Here is a 16382-nt window from a genome sequence, read left to right as displayed (position 1 = left end):
GACTCTATACATCTCAAAGTAATCCTCACATCTAGACAACCAAAGCTTAGGATTTTCGCCTTCAAAAACAGGAAACTGAAGCTTAGGTAATTTGCCTAGATGTAAACTAGAGAATTATCCTGATGACCCCATAAGAGCGAGAAGCTGATCTAGGGAAAGTAGGATTGGGCAAAGGACACGCACCCTTGACCGGGGATTGGAGTATGGGTGTACATCGACCCAAACCCCTCATCCCGGTGAATCGATTCGACGCGGTGCCCATGAGGGCCGTCGGCGCTTGGATCCGTAGCAGGTGGGCGCTCGAACGCCGACTTGGGATTGGGAATAAGGCTCGGATCCATGGACGCGAGGTCGCGCACGGATTGGTCCTAGTGGTGCGTCAGCTTGCCAAGCTCGAGCTTGACGTCGTCCACGGCGGCATCGACCTGAGGACGCTAGTCTTCGAACGCCTTGGCCATCGACTCCAGCTTCACGATGCGGTCGCCGTGGAGGCGTTCCGCCTTCTGGAAGTGCTGCTCCCACTTGAGGTCGCTCTTCGTGAATCGCTTGTGGAGCTCATTGGAGAAGCATTTTTGGATCTCATCGAGGAGAATTTTGGTGTTGGGATCCATAGCACCCGCGCGCTTCTGAAATCGAGTGAAGTGGTGGTAGGGAGGGAGGGAATCTAGGATCGCATCTCTGATACCAGGATGTTAGCAATCGAATTAGAGGGAAGGGATTGAGCGGCGTTGGAGAAGAAGATCAGGAAGAACAAGGAAGGTTCATATAGAACATAGTTCTGAGTCGTTACAACGATGCGCTGTTCTTCGCCGCCTGTTATCCTGAGTAGAGCAACTCACGCACGCAACACCTTACATGGGCCAACTCCACTCTGAGCCAGAGACACGCACGTTTGGAACGATGGGCTGAGAGGAACGGCGAGGCCCAGCTTCCTTTGCTGTCTCCCTTGCTGCTTGCTTGACAGAAGGCGCACTGACAGCGTATGATTCCATTCCGTGCTCGGCGAGTGAACAAATCGGGAGCAGCGGCAGTCGGCCTGTAGCACGTCTTCTTTTACCGCTGTGCTTTGGTCGCGACGCCCATGCCCAGCTCGATCTCGTCCTTCGTAAGGTAGGAAATGAGTTTTTATGCCTATAAAACTCTTCCGCACTTGAGAGCTAGAATTTCATTTCATTTGATTACGTGTCAGTTAAAAACTTCCACGTCATGGATGAGTCAATCCCCTTTCTTCTGTCTCTTTTCATCTCTGCGTGAGGCAAAAGCGACATGGCCGGCAGCCGCCGCCGGCTCCTGGCCATCAAGGTCGAGGGCGACGGCTGTGCACGACACGTGGGCGCTGCCGATGAGGCAGTACCTTCTGAAAGCGTGGGCGCCGTGCATCCGCCGGCGCCGGCGAGGTGGACACTGCAGACGCCATGGAGAGTCCACGACGACTGGAATCAACATCAGGCTATGTAGGTTGCATGAAGATAACATCAACTACTAAAAGTCTGAATTTGAAGGGTACAAGTACATAGATGGGTAACAGTAACACAAGCAGTTTCACCAGTGATCCTGGCGGGCGATGTTGTCGGTGGTCCCAGAATAACAAGCTTCACCTGCATGATAAGAATGACTTCAAGACTGCAGCCTATAGCAGCACAACATTCAGCTAAAAATACAGACCAATTTTTGAAACCTTACAGGAAGCACCAGCACACCATTCAGCTAAAAATACAGCACAACATTCAAACAAACAAGTACACACAAGATGCACCAGGCCTTTGTTCACTAGTATTATTGGCAAGCTACAGAAACGAACACAGAGTAGTTCATGCTAGCGTCAACCAGAGACTACCGAGAGGCTGTTCAGGCTGTTCCCGAAGCCAGAGACGAATGTGATGGAGCAAAACCCGCATAGTTCAGCGCATCGCTGCCCATCTATTCAGGCTCACCAACACTGTCTGAGTCCCGCAGGAATGTGGATTGCGCGGCAAGGACATGGCTGCATCCATGGATCAAACAGGTGATCAGAATTCATGCCAATGACACGACGAGGACAAGCTCTCCATCAGTAAAAACAGATTGAAATGGTATGATTTCTCATACACAGGGTAAGGTGTGTGCCATTCATTTGTTCTCTGAAGAAGCCTTGGTTGCCCGCTTGAAGTTAATTCCATGGTTCAAAACAGAACAGATAACTCACCACACCTTTCCCATGGAGAACCAATGATCACCTCATCAACATAATGGCAAGCCAAAACACTCAAACTTCGGTCATGGAGATTCATGATTGGGTGATGTCGTCCTCGCGTTGAACTGCCAAATATAGTAAACACCAAAAGAAAAATAGGTTAAAGTTATGTTTATGGGTGATTAGAGATGTAGAGCTTGAAAATAAATGCACTCTGACTATAATCAAGGACTACTGTAATCATCATACTACCTTGTATGGCCTGATCATTGTGAATTCCCACAAGCAAAAAATCTCCAAGTTCTCGAGCAAGCCGTAATATCTACGTGGAAGAAACTATAAATACAAGAATATACGAATCACTGTTTTGGAGGGTTAATTTTAGTTTGCTCCTCGCAAAGACACAAAAAGAAAAATAGAAGTAAAGCCATCACAGGCATTTGTGTCCCTAAACTGACTTAGCTGACACTCTTTCTTTTCATATTTTCCGTTGGGTGGGCATGTGGAAAGGAATTCACATTTACCTCAACATGTCCAGCATGGAATAGATTGAAAGCACCATCAGTGTAAACTGGCTAAGAATTTGGACCTGGACCTGCATTGGCAGTGTCTACAGAGAACAGAACTGAATCATCTCTGCAACTGAGGAACTTGGTTGTCATCTGAGAAACTGAGCAGCTTCCAAATGAAACATAAGGGAACAGGAAATGCAAATCAGGTACGAGAGGCATACCTGATGTCGATGCCCCGCTGCTGTGGAGTGCCGCGTCGTGGACTCTCCATGGCATCCGCCTCCTCGCCAATGCCTGGGATGCAACAACTCCCATGATTTCAGAGGGTACTGCCTTGTCGCCAGCACCTGTGCTGGCTTCCATGACGCAGTTGTCATGGTGGCTGTCCTGGCTGAGCTCCTAGACAGCCATGAGCCAGCGGCAGACATCCGTAAGGAAGAGATGCTCGCGTGTGTAGGGCCGCTGCCGTGGAAACTGGAAAGCCCTGTCGTCGAGCGCTGCCATGCTCCTTGCCTGAACAAAGACCGAAGAAAGGGTATTCTGAGGAAGGTTGAGATCGGCTGAGCACGGGCTGGGAAGGGGTTGTGCGCAGGTAGGACCAGGCCAGCCCAGGTAGAAAATAATTAAGAAAATAGTTAATTAATCACGGGATTGCTTTAAGAGCATCTCCAACAGCATATGTATATTTAGACACCTAAAATGAGTTTTAGGTATAGGAGAGAGAAGATTTTAGGAAATCTTTGAGCTCATCTCCAACAGCATACCTAAACTTGGATACCTATATTTCCTTTGGGGACTAGTTTGTGATGAGAATCTTTTTTAAAGGGCCAAACTGTAAAAATGACTTATCTTCTTCCTTCACCTCTCCTCTCCCCCGTCGCCTCCTCCTCCTGCTCTCCCCAAGCCGTTGCTCCGGCCGAAGTCGTGCCGCTCCTCCGGCTCTCCGCTCGAATCGGCGTCTTCCGCTCTTTCTCCACTGGGAATCGAAGGGGTGGATGATGAATCAGCGACGGACGGCCTTCAAAACCCTCACGGCGAGCTTTGCCTCCTCTCGAGATCCAGTCGACCATGGAGGCGGGTCAGCCACTCCGGCCATCCTCTCCTTCTCTCGAGCTCCAGTCAAGATGGGAGGTTGTGCGGCGAAGGGTCCGGCGAGGCGGAGGCGGCGCGGTCAGCCGGTCACCCGCATCGAACGGGGCTCAAGCTCCTGGGCTGGTGCGGGGAGGATCGGGCAAGGTCCGGTTAGGGACAATTGGGAGCGGAGATGGTGAGGCCGGGCGGTGGCAAGGCGACGGTGAAGTCCGGTGGCTAGATGCGGTGGAGCGAGCTGCGTGGCAACAGCGGCGCAGTGGTGAAACCTCACGCGGCCGCAGTTGGCTGACTTGGCCAGGTGGAAGCACAATATAGCAATCCAGGAGTTGGATTGGTATATTTGGGTCAAGGAGAGAGAAATTTAGGTCATAGCCTAAAAATTTTAGGTATAGCAAACCATACAGGTATGCTGTTGGAGCAGTTTTTAACTGTTTTTAGCTATTCGGGTAGTTTTTAGGTATAGCAAACCATTTTAGATAAGCTGTTGGAGATGCTCTAAGATGCATGTAATTTTCTAAAAGAAGTCTACCAGAGCAGTTCTCGAAAAAATATCTTATTTCTTAAGAAAACATAAGCAAAATCGATTTCAAGATAAAGGTGCTGCAGCTTCTCTCAAATTAAGTGCATAGGTCATGTTGCAAAATCTCTGAAGTGTAATCCCCCTAAACTGCAAGTTCGCAAAGAGATCCAATATTCATAATACCAGAGCACTCATTTTCTGCACCAAATAGAACTGTGCAGATGGCTCTATTCCTCAGCAGTATAAAGGGCAACTAACTCACTAACATATACCAGAGTAAAACCAAAGGATATCAAGAACAGTCCTTCCAATCTATTACCATCCAATGATAATTCAGATATGCTCACCTTGGGAACACATGCTCATCTCTACTTACAGAGCATATCTGCTAAAACAAACCAACCAACCAGTAAAAGAAGTTCAGAAAATTTAACGAGACTCAATTAAGCTGCACTTCTAGAGTTACTAAAAGTAGACATACATATGTATACCAGAAAGTTGATTGATTGCCACAAGCACTTCACCCTAGTAGATTTTCCTCCGAAAAGAACACCGCAAATGATAGATGGATTCTGGCAGATAGTACTGCAAAAACAAAAAAAATGGAAACAAGAATTAGCTGCAGCAGTAGCATGTGAGGATCGACCACAAAGATCAGATGAGCAGCCACTTGATCTAAGCAGCCGGAGGAATTCCCTTCCCCAGGAACTAATCAGTGGCTAGCTTCCAAGTAAATAAGATTATAAAGTATTGTGAGCATGACTATATAAGAAGGCATCTTATCTATGTCACTGTTAATTGAAAAATGATCACAATGACTGAGGACAATTGAGTACTTATTACAGTACAGCAAGAATAGATAGCAAAAACAGCGGTTTATTGTATGTTTTCTTCGATTTTTAATTGGTAAGTACAACAGATTGAGACCACATAGCAAAATTGGCTATTTAATGGTATGGATTCCTTAACGTTTGGGTTGGCATTTGGCAATGTGCAGGAACATTTAGATTTATGACCATAGAATGAATCGGTTTTGTGATGATGCTACAGGTTGCTAATGCTACTTGTAGTGTGATAACAAGTGTAGCTCTTTCCATTATCGGGTACATCCAAATTCACACTGCCATACCAAAGATTTCACTCTACATTTGCCATTACAAGGTAAGCACATTCTATGCCTAAACATTAGCTAAAATAGTTAACACTGAGATTAAGAAACAAAAGGACCAAACCAAACATAATAACAGGATATTTGAAAAGTTCATATCTAAGTGAACAGCTATGCTAGAACTGTAATAGTTACTGTTGAATGTCACAAGCAAAGTCATTGGGTACTCATCATCCTTAAGTACTGCGTATCTGCATGCAATTATACGCACCTATGTAACAGTATGCTTGTTCAGCTGAAATATTTTTGCCTATGAAGCTGAGCATACAAGGAGATCACTGGATGAATCAGAACCATCACTTTCAACTGTGGTTGTGGTATTATCCTCCAGAACAAATTTATAGCCAACAGACTGAGAAAGTAATGAGGAAGTTTTGGCACTAGGTTTCATGCCTAGATTCAGCATTTCTCTGATCATTGCAGCAGCTGAGTCAATAAGCCTTGATTTAATTAAGAACACAACTACGGTGTTGAATGATATGCTGTCCATCTCAACATCAGCAAGTTCCATTTCTGTTAGCAACTGTTTGACAGCACAAATATCCCTGGTCCTACAAAGTCCACGAAGCATTACGTTGTATGTACAAGTGTTGGATGCCATTCCTAATTGTTTCATCTGGTCAAATAGCCTGCAGGCCTCTTCCACCAGACGAGCTTGGAAAAGACCATGTAAAACAGTAGTGTAGCACACAGCATCAAGAGCACAATTTTCACGTACAGCCTCCCTCAAAATTCTTAAGGCCATAAGGTTCCGGCCCTGTCTAACAAGGATACAGAGGATGGTTGCATGGACATATGAATTTGATTCAGGATCTCTCATAGCAGTACTGCGGTAGAAATTGATTGCATGGTTTACCATTTCCAATTGGCAAAGGCTATGCAATAAACTGACGTAAGTGTAGCTGTCTGGCCTGATGTTCTTTTCAATCATATCAAAGTAGAACTGGATGGCATCTGTTGGAAAACCTGACTTGCATAAAGCACTCAGCACTGAATTGCAGACCACAAGATCATAAGAAGTATCTGAGTGCCGAATCAAGCTAGGAATCCTGGGAAGAAGCCTTTCATAAGATGACAATTGTAAGACCCGAACTAAACTAGATAAAGTGTAAGCATCTGGCTGTATCTGTCTCCCATGAATTTGCATGTAAATGTCCAGGGCGTCATCATATCTCCTTGCCTTGACCATGCAGTCCATCAGAACGTTGTACATAACAATGTCTGGGCTGCAGCCAGCAGACACCATGGATCCCAGAAGCTCGCTGGCCAGGTCGTGCATCCCAGCTCGCAAGAAACCTTTGAGCAGGGGTGTGTAAGTGATCACCGTGGGAGGAGAACCAGAACCCACCATCTTTGCCAGAATCCTATAAGCATCGTCTAGTCTCCCCTCGCGACACAGACGAGCAATCATGCATGTCCACATGGCTGAGGTGAGCTGGCAACCAGAAACATGCGCGAAAGACAGTAGCCGCCGAAGCTCAGACATGGTCCCAACCTTACTGCAGCAAGCAAAAACCGCCGTGAGAGAAGCAGAGCCTGGGAGAAACCCCTTCTGAAGCATCTCTGTGAAATAATGCCGCGCCCTTGACCAGTTCCCGGCTCTGCAGAGATGAGTGAGCATGATGGCAAAGGAGAGGTAATTGGGCAAAAGGTTGTCCTGGAAACAGCGCTCTGACTCGGCGAAATGGCCTGTCCTTAGCTGGACGTCGAGGATGACGTTGCGCGCGAAGGCGTTGGGTTGGAACCCCCAGAGCGGCATTTGCTCGAACAGGTCGAGCACGAGCAGGTAGAGACCCCCGCGCCAGTAGAGCCTGAGCAGGAGGAGGAACGTCTGGGGCTTGATGGGGCAGCCGAGGCCCTGGAGCTCGCGGAGCAGGGCAGGGGCGGTGCCGAGCCGGGAGGCGAGACGGGCGGCGGCGGGGAGGAGGCGGTCGAATGAGGAAGGCGGGTGGAAGTAGCCTGGGCGGCGGGCGCACCAGAGGAAGAAGGAGAGAGCGAGGGCGTCTGAGGGGCAGCGGGAGACGGCGGCGTCGACGATCTGCGGCGCTGGCGGCGGCAGCGGAGGGTGGGGCTTGGAGGCGAAGAAGGCGGCGGCGAGCGCGGCAGGGAGCGGCGGCGGCGGCCGCCTGCGCGCGGCGTGGAGCATGCAAGCGGGTGGGCGGGGAAGGAGGCGCCGTCGCTGGCATTGCAAGCGCAGACGACTCGCGGAGCGATCAGCAAGCAGTAGACTGAAGCAACGGCGCTGAGCTCAGACGCCGCCGGCTGGCTGCCGCACGGCAGCGGCGGCGGCGGGGGTTCAATCGAGCTTTCAGCAGCAGCAGAGAGCAAAATTGTGGTTTCAGCTGGCAGTAGCCCATGAGAGTTTGGCCCAGCTGCCCTTAGAGTGTGCCTTGGCTTGGGCCAGCTTTGAGGTCCAGCCCATCAGGAACGTAACATAGTATAAGCCATGCAAGCGAACTTTTTGTTTATATATATATATATATTTTTATGAATTTGCAGGAATAAATCGTCGAACTAAAAATTTGCAAAAATAGACCTATACCGCCGGACCAAATGGCGGTAGGACTGTTTTCGCCAGTTCAAACGGCGGAAGGATGCCGGTTGCGCCGTCGTGGCTTGGTTCGCCAGTTGAGACGGCGGTAGGCCACTTACCGCCATTTCATTCAGCGGTAGGCGGACTACCACCGTTTCAAGTAGCGGTAAATGGCCAACATTCGGTTCAGCCGAATTGGGGTTTTATAGCTGGTGAACCGGCTATAACTTCCTATAGCCGTTTCAACAAGTTATAACTCTGTTTTAATTATTTTTTATGATATTTATGAAAGTAAAATATGTAGTTCCATTGCAATATGTAACCTCGTAATTTGAGGCTATAACTCTATTTTAAATATTTATCCGTTATTTATGTATGACATTTTTGAAAGTAAAATATGTAGTTCCATTAATTTGAGAGAGGTAGAGTGATTGAACGAAATAATTGAAAACGATTTAACTCCCGGCCATTAGATACATAGTTGTTTCCCGCGAGATTACAACGGATGGAAACAGACATGCATGGACCTCATAGCCTGCACCGGCCTAGCTATCAAAACGTACACAGAACACACTGCATAACATCATAGCCTGCACCGGCCTATATAAAGTAGTTTGTGGATGAGCACACATCTTATGCTACAGAATCGTACACATAATAGCCTGCACCAACGTACAAAAGATAAAGGAGGTCGTACGCACTAAATGCGTCCTTGCTTGAAACGAGGCTCACCGCGACCACGACCACGCCTCGCTGCCCGCTACGCAGCTCTGGTCTGGTACTGGTCGTACGTCAAGGGCTCCTGTGGGGCAACGTCACGAGGTGGACATCCTGCTACGGCCGTAGGTGGTGTCACGAAGTACTGAGTCCCGTCCTGTGTAGGAGCCTCTGAGGCGTCACCCAACTGCAAAGGACCAATCACATCAGGCTCGGGTCTCAACATTTCGTCCACCATGCATGGACGCTGGACCTCTGTCCCTCCTCCTCCACGAAGTCCTCTAAAGCCCCTCCTCAGTCTGCGAACCCTGTTATCCAACCAAGGAAATGATATTGTTAGTTTCATTGCGTATTTAAAACGGAATAGAAAACATGTATTCATCACGCACCGTAGTGGCGTAGCTCTGTGCCTAGTGTAGCAGAAGAGGGCCCCACTCCACTGTAAGCTCCGTACATCTGCGGGATTGTGTTAAGAAATTATAAGTTAGTAAGGTGAATGGGGCGCCAATTTTGTCAATGGTGTATGACAAAATAACAATCACGTACCTCTCGGGATCACGTACTGCGGAATAGTGAACGGGCCGGTGGGGGCATACAAAAACGGTGGTGGTGCCGGTGGGCTCCAGGACAGCCCAGCCGCTGGTGCATGTGCCTGTGGTACAGTACAGGGGCCGGGGTATGGCGGACGAATGGGTGGCTGAGAGGACGTACCTGCCTGGTGAGTAGGAGCTGGAGAGGATGAACGGGGGTAGGCAGCCCGTGGTGGAAGCACGACGTCCGCGCGACCGCCACAGCAGCTGACGGCCCTCAGGAACCTATTGCAGGCGCCCAAGGCCCTTCTGTACAGCGTCTCGTGTTGCTCCATAGTCCGTTGCTGGAAGTGCTCGACGCCGTACCTCAGCTCAACGGCGACCTCTACAATAACGTCGTACTTTTGGCAAGAGGACAGGGTTCAAGTTAGCCACACCACATGATGCAAGTTGAGTAACAGAGATGATGCAGAAGCTTACCGCGACGTTGAAGTTGACGACCCTCAAGCGTGGGTATGTCTGCGTCACTGGCACGGTCTCCGTCGGTGGCTACCTTGGAACGTATGTGACCCGCGTCCTGGTCCTCGGTAAGAACCAACGAAGGTACGCTGCGAATGCGTCGTCATCATACGCACGGTCCTCCTGCACCACCTCGTCTAAAGAGGTCGTCCACATCTCGACCCACTGAACCATCCTCGGACCCCACTGGGCCACAGGTCCACCACCACCCTGACGGGTAGCCCTAACATAACCATCGTGCAGCGGGTTAGATAAACGAAAAATCTTTATTACAAGGAGAATGAAAAGGGTGGGATGTACCTATGAACGGCGGCCGAGATTGCTGACGTAACAGGAAGTGGGGACTGCTGGTACAGGCCGAACTGCCTCATGACACGGTGCACCGCATAGTCCTCGTCCTTCAGTAGTCTATGTCCCGATGGCACAACGAAGAGAGGCCATGCGGGGCATGAGCATGCACCTCGTCCATGGTGTAGGGTCTCCACCTCACGTCGGTGTCGACAAGAGCATCGAACTGACCGATGAAGTCCAGGCATGACTTCTTCATCTGCACCCTAACCCACGATCCCTACAACAAATAAATTCACGACAAGGCTCACAAAATGAAACATGAAAGTATGCATCATATGAATTGAATAATTGTAGGTGAAGCACCGTACCTTCCTCAAGCACCACAACGACCCCATCGTGGGTCTATCAATGTCGTCGTGGTCGAAAGGCAGCTCCTGGTAGGGGGACATGTCAATCCGTGGCCGCCCTATCGGGAAGCGCTCGTACAACCACAACTGAAGCAGCAACGGGCAGCCAAGGAACATTGGCTCCATCGAGACTACCTTGTAGCAGCCTGTGCAAAGACCCCTATAGGTCGCCGCCAATACAGCTAAACCCCAGCTGTACTGCGGAACGTCGTCGAGCGGGACCTCCGAAATGACCCTCGCGTAAGGAAGTAGGTGCTTAGGCACCGAGTTTCCCTGGGACGTGCACAACATGATCCACTCAAAGAGCCACAGCAGGTACGCCTCCAAGTGCTGCAACTGTGGCATCAGCGGTGGCATCTCTCATGTACTCGGCCTGCATAACAAAAACAATTAGTTGAGATTCACAAAATTTAGACAAAACGATATGGACAGTCAGGTAACTAAGTACTCACTCTGAACTACAAGAGCCACACGTTCGTGGGCCCGTGTGTTGAGCTGAAGGTCTGGTACGGTTGGGCTCAATCGTTGCGCTGAACATCGACAAAGTGGCCCAACAGCTCTTCACACCAGCTAGGTGGCATGTCCACCGTGGCAATGGCACTCCCAGCACAAGGAAGGCCAAGTAGCAGCGAGACGTCCTCAAGTGTGGGGGCCATCTCACCCACTGGGAGGTGGAAGGTGTGCGTCTCCGGCTGCCACGGTCCAGAAGAGCTGCTAGCAGTGACATGTCGAAGTGGAATCGTGTAGACTTCCCCCGGGCCGTGCAGTGTCGTCGATCATGTCTCCCTCAACCAACCTCGCTAGAGGGAGGAGGCCCGCAGCGCGTAACCTATTGTTGGAGGTATGCCCTAGAGGCAATCATAGAGATGATGATATTCCATTTGTATCCATGATTTGTATGTTGTGTTCATTGAATATCCATTGAAGGCTACTTGAATTGATCTGCAATTATGTGAATTGTATGTGAAACTCTTTACTTGTATGGTTATTCTAAAGTTGTCCCTAGTCGGAGTTCATGTGAGGACACACATGAATATTAGACTAGCACATGTATTAGTTGATGACTATGTTTCACAAGTCATGGACATGGAGATGTTGAAACTAATAATGTGGACACATGTGGAGACATGTGCTAGGACTGACCCAACACGAGAAGTAGTTCTATCTTTAAACAACATATACGCTTTGTCCTTAGACCTGAGATTGTCGCATGTATTCTAGATGTGGATCGACCTACTTAGGGACTATCAAACGCTACGCCGTAACAGGGTAGTTATAAAGGTAGTTTTCGGGTTTGTCAAGAAGCATGCTATGAGACATGGTCAATCAAGATGGGATTTGCCCCTCTCTGATTGAGAGTGATATCTCTGGGCCCCTCGAGTGATCGGATCCGAAAATGCATGGCCATGCTACGTACGGTTAAGAGTTAACCTACAAAGGGATTCCGAATCACGGGATCGAGAAAGAGCGGTCGGCTTGAAGCTAGACCAAATATCATGAGGCAAAGGGAATAGCATGTATATTATGTTGTGATGGTTTGTCTGATATGATCTTCGTGTGCGTATAGGAATTGGCACGTCTTGCTAGAGGCCGCTACCGACTATTGGGCCGAGTAGGAGTACTCGGGCCATGTCTATACGTATCCGAACCCATAGGGTCACACACTTAAGGGGCTGGAAGCCCAATTCGGATCTGATCCGAGTTGGATTAGGTTTAGAAGTACTAATGGGCCTCGGACCCAGAGGCCCGTTAGGAACCTCTATAAATAGAGGGGTGGGGGCACCCTAGGGTTTACACCTTTTTAGCGAAACACACCTGCCGCGCCTCCCACGCCCTCGCCTGTTGCAACTCGCGGATCTAGCAGTCCGGCTTGCGATGCTTCCTCCCTGCACGTGTGGATACCTTGGAGGTGTTGCGCCTGCAGCACTTGGACGAGCCGCCGACGAGTCGCCGACGAGCCACGACGAGCCGACGACGAGCCGCGGTACCGGAGGCGATCTTGCTGCATGTGGACGAGCTGCTGAGGAGCTGCTGGACGTGATCGACTACGTACGACTACGTGATCGTCTTCACTGCATCGACGCATATCTACATCTTCCGCACCAGTAGTGCGTCGAGTGGTAATCCCGTGATCCTTATACTGTAGTTCTTCCTGGTTATACGCGGTAGAATTTTTGAATTGCGCTAGTGTAGCCTACCTCGTATCCCAACACCTATGCCATGCATAATATTTATTAGTTGAAACAACGTAATGTTACAACTTACAATATAAATTTAACTAAGTACGACATACTTCGGAAACCAACGGGCGTCGAAAGGCATCGTTGAAAGCAGGGTACGTGCCCGAAACGTGCCTAGCCTCGAACCCCGTACGGCTGACATGAACGACCTGTGAACAGGCCGTCCAAGGTAGGGTCGAGCAACTCAGGGGTCTAGTACCCCTTTGGAACCGGCTGCGCCATACCTGCAACACGAAAAATATAAGTACTCGCCCAAAATAATAACGACTTCAAAACGTAAATGAAATAAAACATACTACAAAAGAGATATTGCAAAGGAATCATTAATGAAATAGTACACGATATGCAAATTTTACAATGTCATAGTTGTGGCGGAACCGTCCAACTTAAACTGGTTTTGCCGATACAACAATTATCCGAAACGCACTTAAAACAGTGTAAGTCCGGTCGTCCGTCGAGTGTCCCTAGGACTCCTCGAATGATCCACGTTACATCTCATAGCCATACACCAGGATTGCTTCCGCGATGGGAAAGCATCAACAAATATTACATTTTTACATACATACGCGAGGTACGAGTTATTATAAGACATAGTTTGAAATAAACTTAACAGTGCAGGTTAGACAGAGGTTCTAGGATTTAAACATAAACGGTTCAGGTGGGAGATGAGCATTCAAGATTTCTTCTAAGGGTATTGCGAGACTCGTAACAATACCCTAGCTTTTCGGGGCTTCCTCCTCGGTGGATTCTTGCGGTGCCTCTGAAAACAGCCACAAGGGATAACCCTGAGTACGGGGTACTCAACAAGGCTTACCCGACTAACCAATATAATAGCTTTTCCTGGAACTATATGATAGCTTTTTTTTTTGGTGTATTGGCTGACACACTTTTGCCCAAAGAGCTTACTAAAAGTGAGACCTTAGCTTTATCTTTTATTTCGATTAAGTTATTACCTAACCATTCTAAATGATGCTAAAAAGATTATTTGCAAACAACAAGATATTAAGTCATACACCAAAACATTAGTGGAACGATATAGCATTCATGAGTTCATACTACGATGCTCAACAGTGATCAAGTGCATTCATAACCGAGAATTGCGGCGATCCGGATCAAATTACATCCTGCAGGAGAGTACCCTGACCACCAGTTATATACGACTGTCCAGGTCGTACGTAACAACCTTTCGATTAGCAAATCCAATGATTGGGAATAAGACTACCCGGACCCAGGGACGCACCCCCACATGGGACCCCACGTCTGGCCTGATCACCATGTGAGTTTCAGGCTACGCCCCTGCCAATCTCCAGCACGTCAAGCACGGGTACGAAGTATTCCTGATCAGAGGGTTTACTAATCTACTGGGCTTTACTGGTCCCATACCCAGTAAGTGATCAGATGTCATTCACTTGATCAAAGGTTAAGACAACGATCGGGCCTTAACCAATTTAATCTAGCAGACAGAACTACACCCTTAGCTTATGTCCGCCTTTTAACCTTCAAGCTACCTTTCCATACTTAGCATGTATGACTCAACATTTCACCTTAAGGTTCGGTGAACCAATTACTTAGGCAACTAAGCATTTCTAGACTTGGGTTACTCACTAACTGTTTGAACAAGTGGCAAAGATGTCCTTAAAACAAGGTATGATAATGCACAAGAATGGGTTTCAATCAACTCCTAGACTTAGTGCATTCATATAGCAAATAACTGAAAATTGGACACATGAAATAATGACTCCAAAATAAATAGGTATAATGCACCGGGGCTTGCCTTGTTCTATAAAAAAGTTAGCACTGTCTGAAGGATTGGCCTCATAGGGGACCAACTCAATAACCTCTTCGAACTCCGGAGATCCTTCTGAAAATTCCGAGAAATCCCCTTCCGGTGCTTCGGTGTCTATGATAAAGCATATGCAGGGGTTAGTGATGCAACTTTTGAATACAAGACTATACAACTTTCCTTCATGATAAACTTGCAATCCAACAAGGGACTATACAACTTATCATGATAAAGTTGCAAGCCAACACACAAAAACCCGAAAGATTAACCCACCATTTTTATTTCCTTCACTAACCTTACCTAAGGATCTTTCTTTTATTTTTATAAAATGTTATAATTATTTTCTAGTCTTGAAACCTAATTTCCTATGAGTTAACAATAATTTGTGATTATGAAAATGTTATTCCATATTTTATGCATTTAATAAAGATTAATCATTTATTTAAATACCTTAAAGAAAAGGCATTAAACAAATACCTAAATTTTTACTATTTTTCCTAGGGTATAAAAATTTTAATGCATAAAGGAAAATAAAACAATCCTAACAAAATTGGTTTCACTAATTTTGGATACCCCTAGAAATTTCTGTGATTTAAATGGTGATAACCGGATTTAATCTATTATTCTACAAAAGGAAAACTAAATTTTTCCCGAAAAACCTCCGGCCTACTTTTCTCACGCGCCCTCTTCCTACCCCCTCTCTTGCGTGTTGGGCCCAAGGCTCGGATCCACCCCCTTCTCCTATTCACACTACCCGCCGGCCTCTTTCTCCCCTATTGGGCTTATTGGGCTGTTTTCTTTTCTCCTTTCCAAACCTTAACCCGGCACCAGCCCAACGGCCCACTACTCTTCCTCCCTTTCCTTCCGCGATACCGGCCTGCCTCACCGGCCTACCGGCCTGCTGGACTTCACGGGCCCCCGACCTTTTTCTTTTTCCGATCGGCCGCACTGGCTTTTGGGCCAACTGGACCCCCAGCCCACTTACACGCCATCGCCCGGCCGCCCTTCTCCTCCTCCTATCCTCCCTGACGCGCGAGCCCGCGAACACCAGAGCCTTCTTCCTCCTCCCGCCAAAACTCGAGCGCGACAGGGGGCGGTGCGGCTCGCCGGCCGGCACCCTACCGGCGATGGGGCTAGGCCGGGGAAGCATCCCCATGCCCTAGCGCACCCGTGCGCGGCGGTAGCTCCCCGGGAGGTGGCCGGAGCCATTCCCTCCACGGCGGCGGGCGGCGGCGCTAACGGTCGGTCGCGACTAAGCACAACGACGGCGCAGCCTACCCCGACGACTACCTCTACGGCTTCCTAGTACCCCAAGGACTCACCTACGATTGTCCACACGGGAAGAAAACGATGGCAAGGAGGTGCTCACCGTGAGCAGGAGGTGCGGCGGTGGCGGACGAAAATGACGGCGATGTAGGGCACACCGACAGAGGCGCTGGGCAACAAGTTGCTAGGGTTGCTGGTGGGGTGTGAGTGGAGGTGTGGACGGAGGGGATCGACGAGAGCTGCGGTGTGGTGGGAGTATTTTGCTTGGCGGCGGCAGCTTGACAGAGAGGACAGCGGCGGTAAAAAGAACCGATGGTGAAAGCGGCGGGTGGAGCGGTAGATATATGAAGTTTTTACCGTGAGCATGGTCGACACCGTGGCCTAGCTAGGGACTTGCGTGGCGCGGAGGTGGCCTAGATGTCGAGCTAGACAGCGGGCAGAAGCACCGGCGGCGACACGTCGTGCTTGGCTCTGTCGCCCCCCCCCCTCTTTGGTTTTTGAAGCCCGAACATTCAGAGCTCAGCCACGGTCGATTTTGCATCCAAGGGTCGAGCTCGAGTCCCTTAAGCAAAGTTGGAGATAAACTTGAGCTTTACAAGTTTTATTTTGCTTCTTGCCCGAGATAAACATC

General features: G+C 48.8%; 1 protein-coding gene across 13 annotated transcripts; it reads right to left on the bottom strand.

Moving 5' to 3' along the window:
• Positions 1-1599: 1599 nt before the first annotated feature.
• Positions 1600-7810, bottom strand: LOC117849507 (uncharacterized). Of its 13 annotated transcripts, none has more exons than XR_004639023.2 (7): positions 5677-7810; positions 4779-4882; positions 4645-4685; positions 2907-3198; positions 2698-2783; positions 2426-2495; positions 1600-2298 (listed from the first exon to the last, which is right to left on the bottom strand). XR_004639023.2 is itself a non-coding variant. In XM_034731076.2 (2 exons), the coding sequence occupies exon 1, from the start codon at positions 7609-7611 to the stop codon at positions 5716-5718; it is 1896 nt and encodes a 631-aa protein (XP_034586967.1). In that variant the 5' UTR covers positions 7612-7810; the 3' UTR covers positions 4588-4882; positions 5677-5715. The 13 variants fall into 13 exon arrangements, 1 of the variants encoding a protein (XP_034586967.1); XR_004639022.2 differs by having other exon boundaries at positions 4645-4682; XR_004639027.2 differs by lacking the exon at positions 4645-4685 and having other exon boundaries at positions 1600-1984; positions 2089-2298.
• Positions 7811-16382: the final 8572 nt, after the last annotated feature.

This window comes from Setaria viridis, chromosome 3 (assembly GCF_005286985.2).
Source record: "Setaria viridis chromosome 3, Setaria_viridis_v4.0, whole genome shotgun sequence".
Taxonomy (NCBI): Eukaryota; Viridiplantae; Streptophyta; class Magnoliopsida; order Poales; family Poaceae; genus Setaria; species Setaria viridis.
This window is presented reverse-complemented; position numbering and strand designations above follow the sequence as displayed.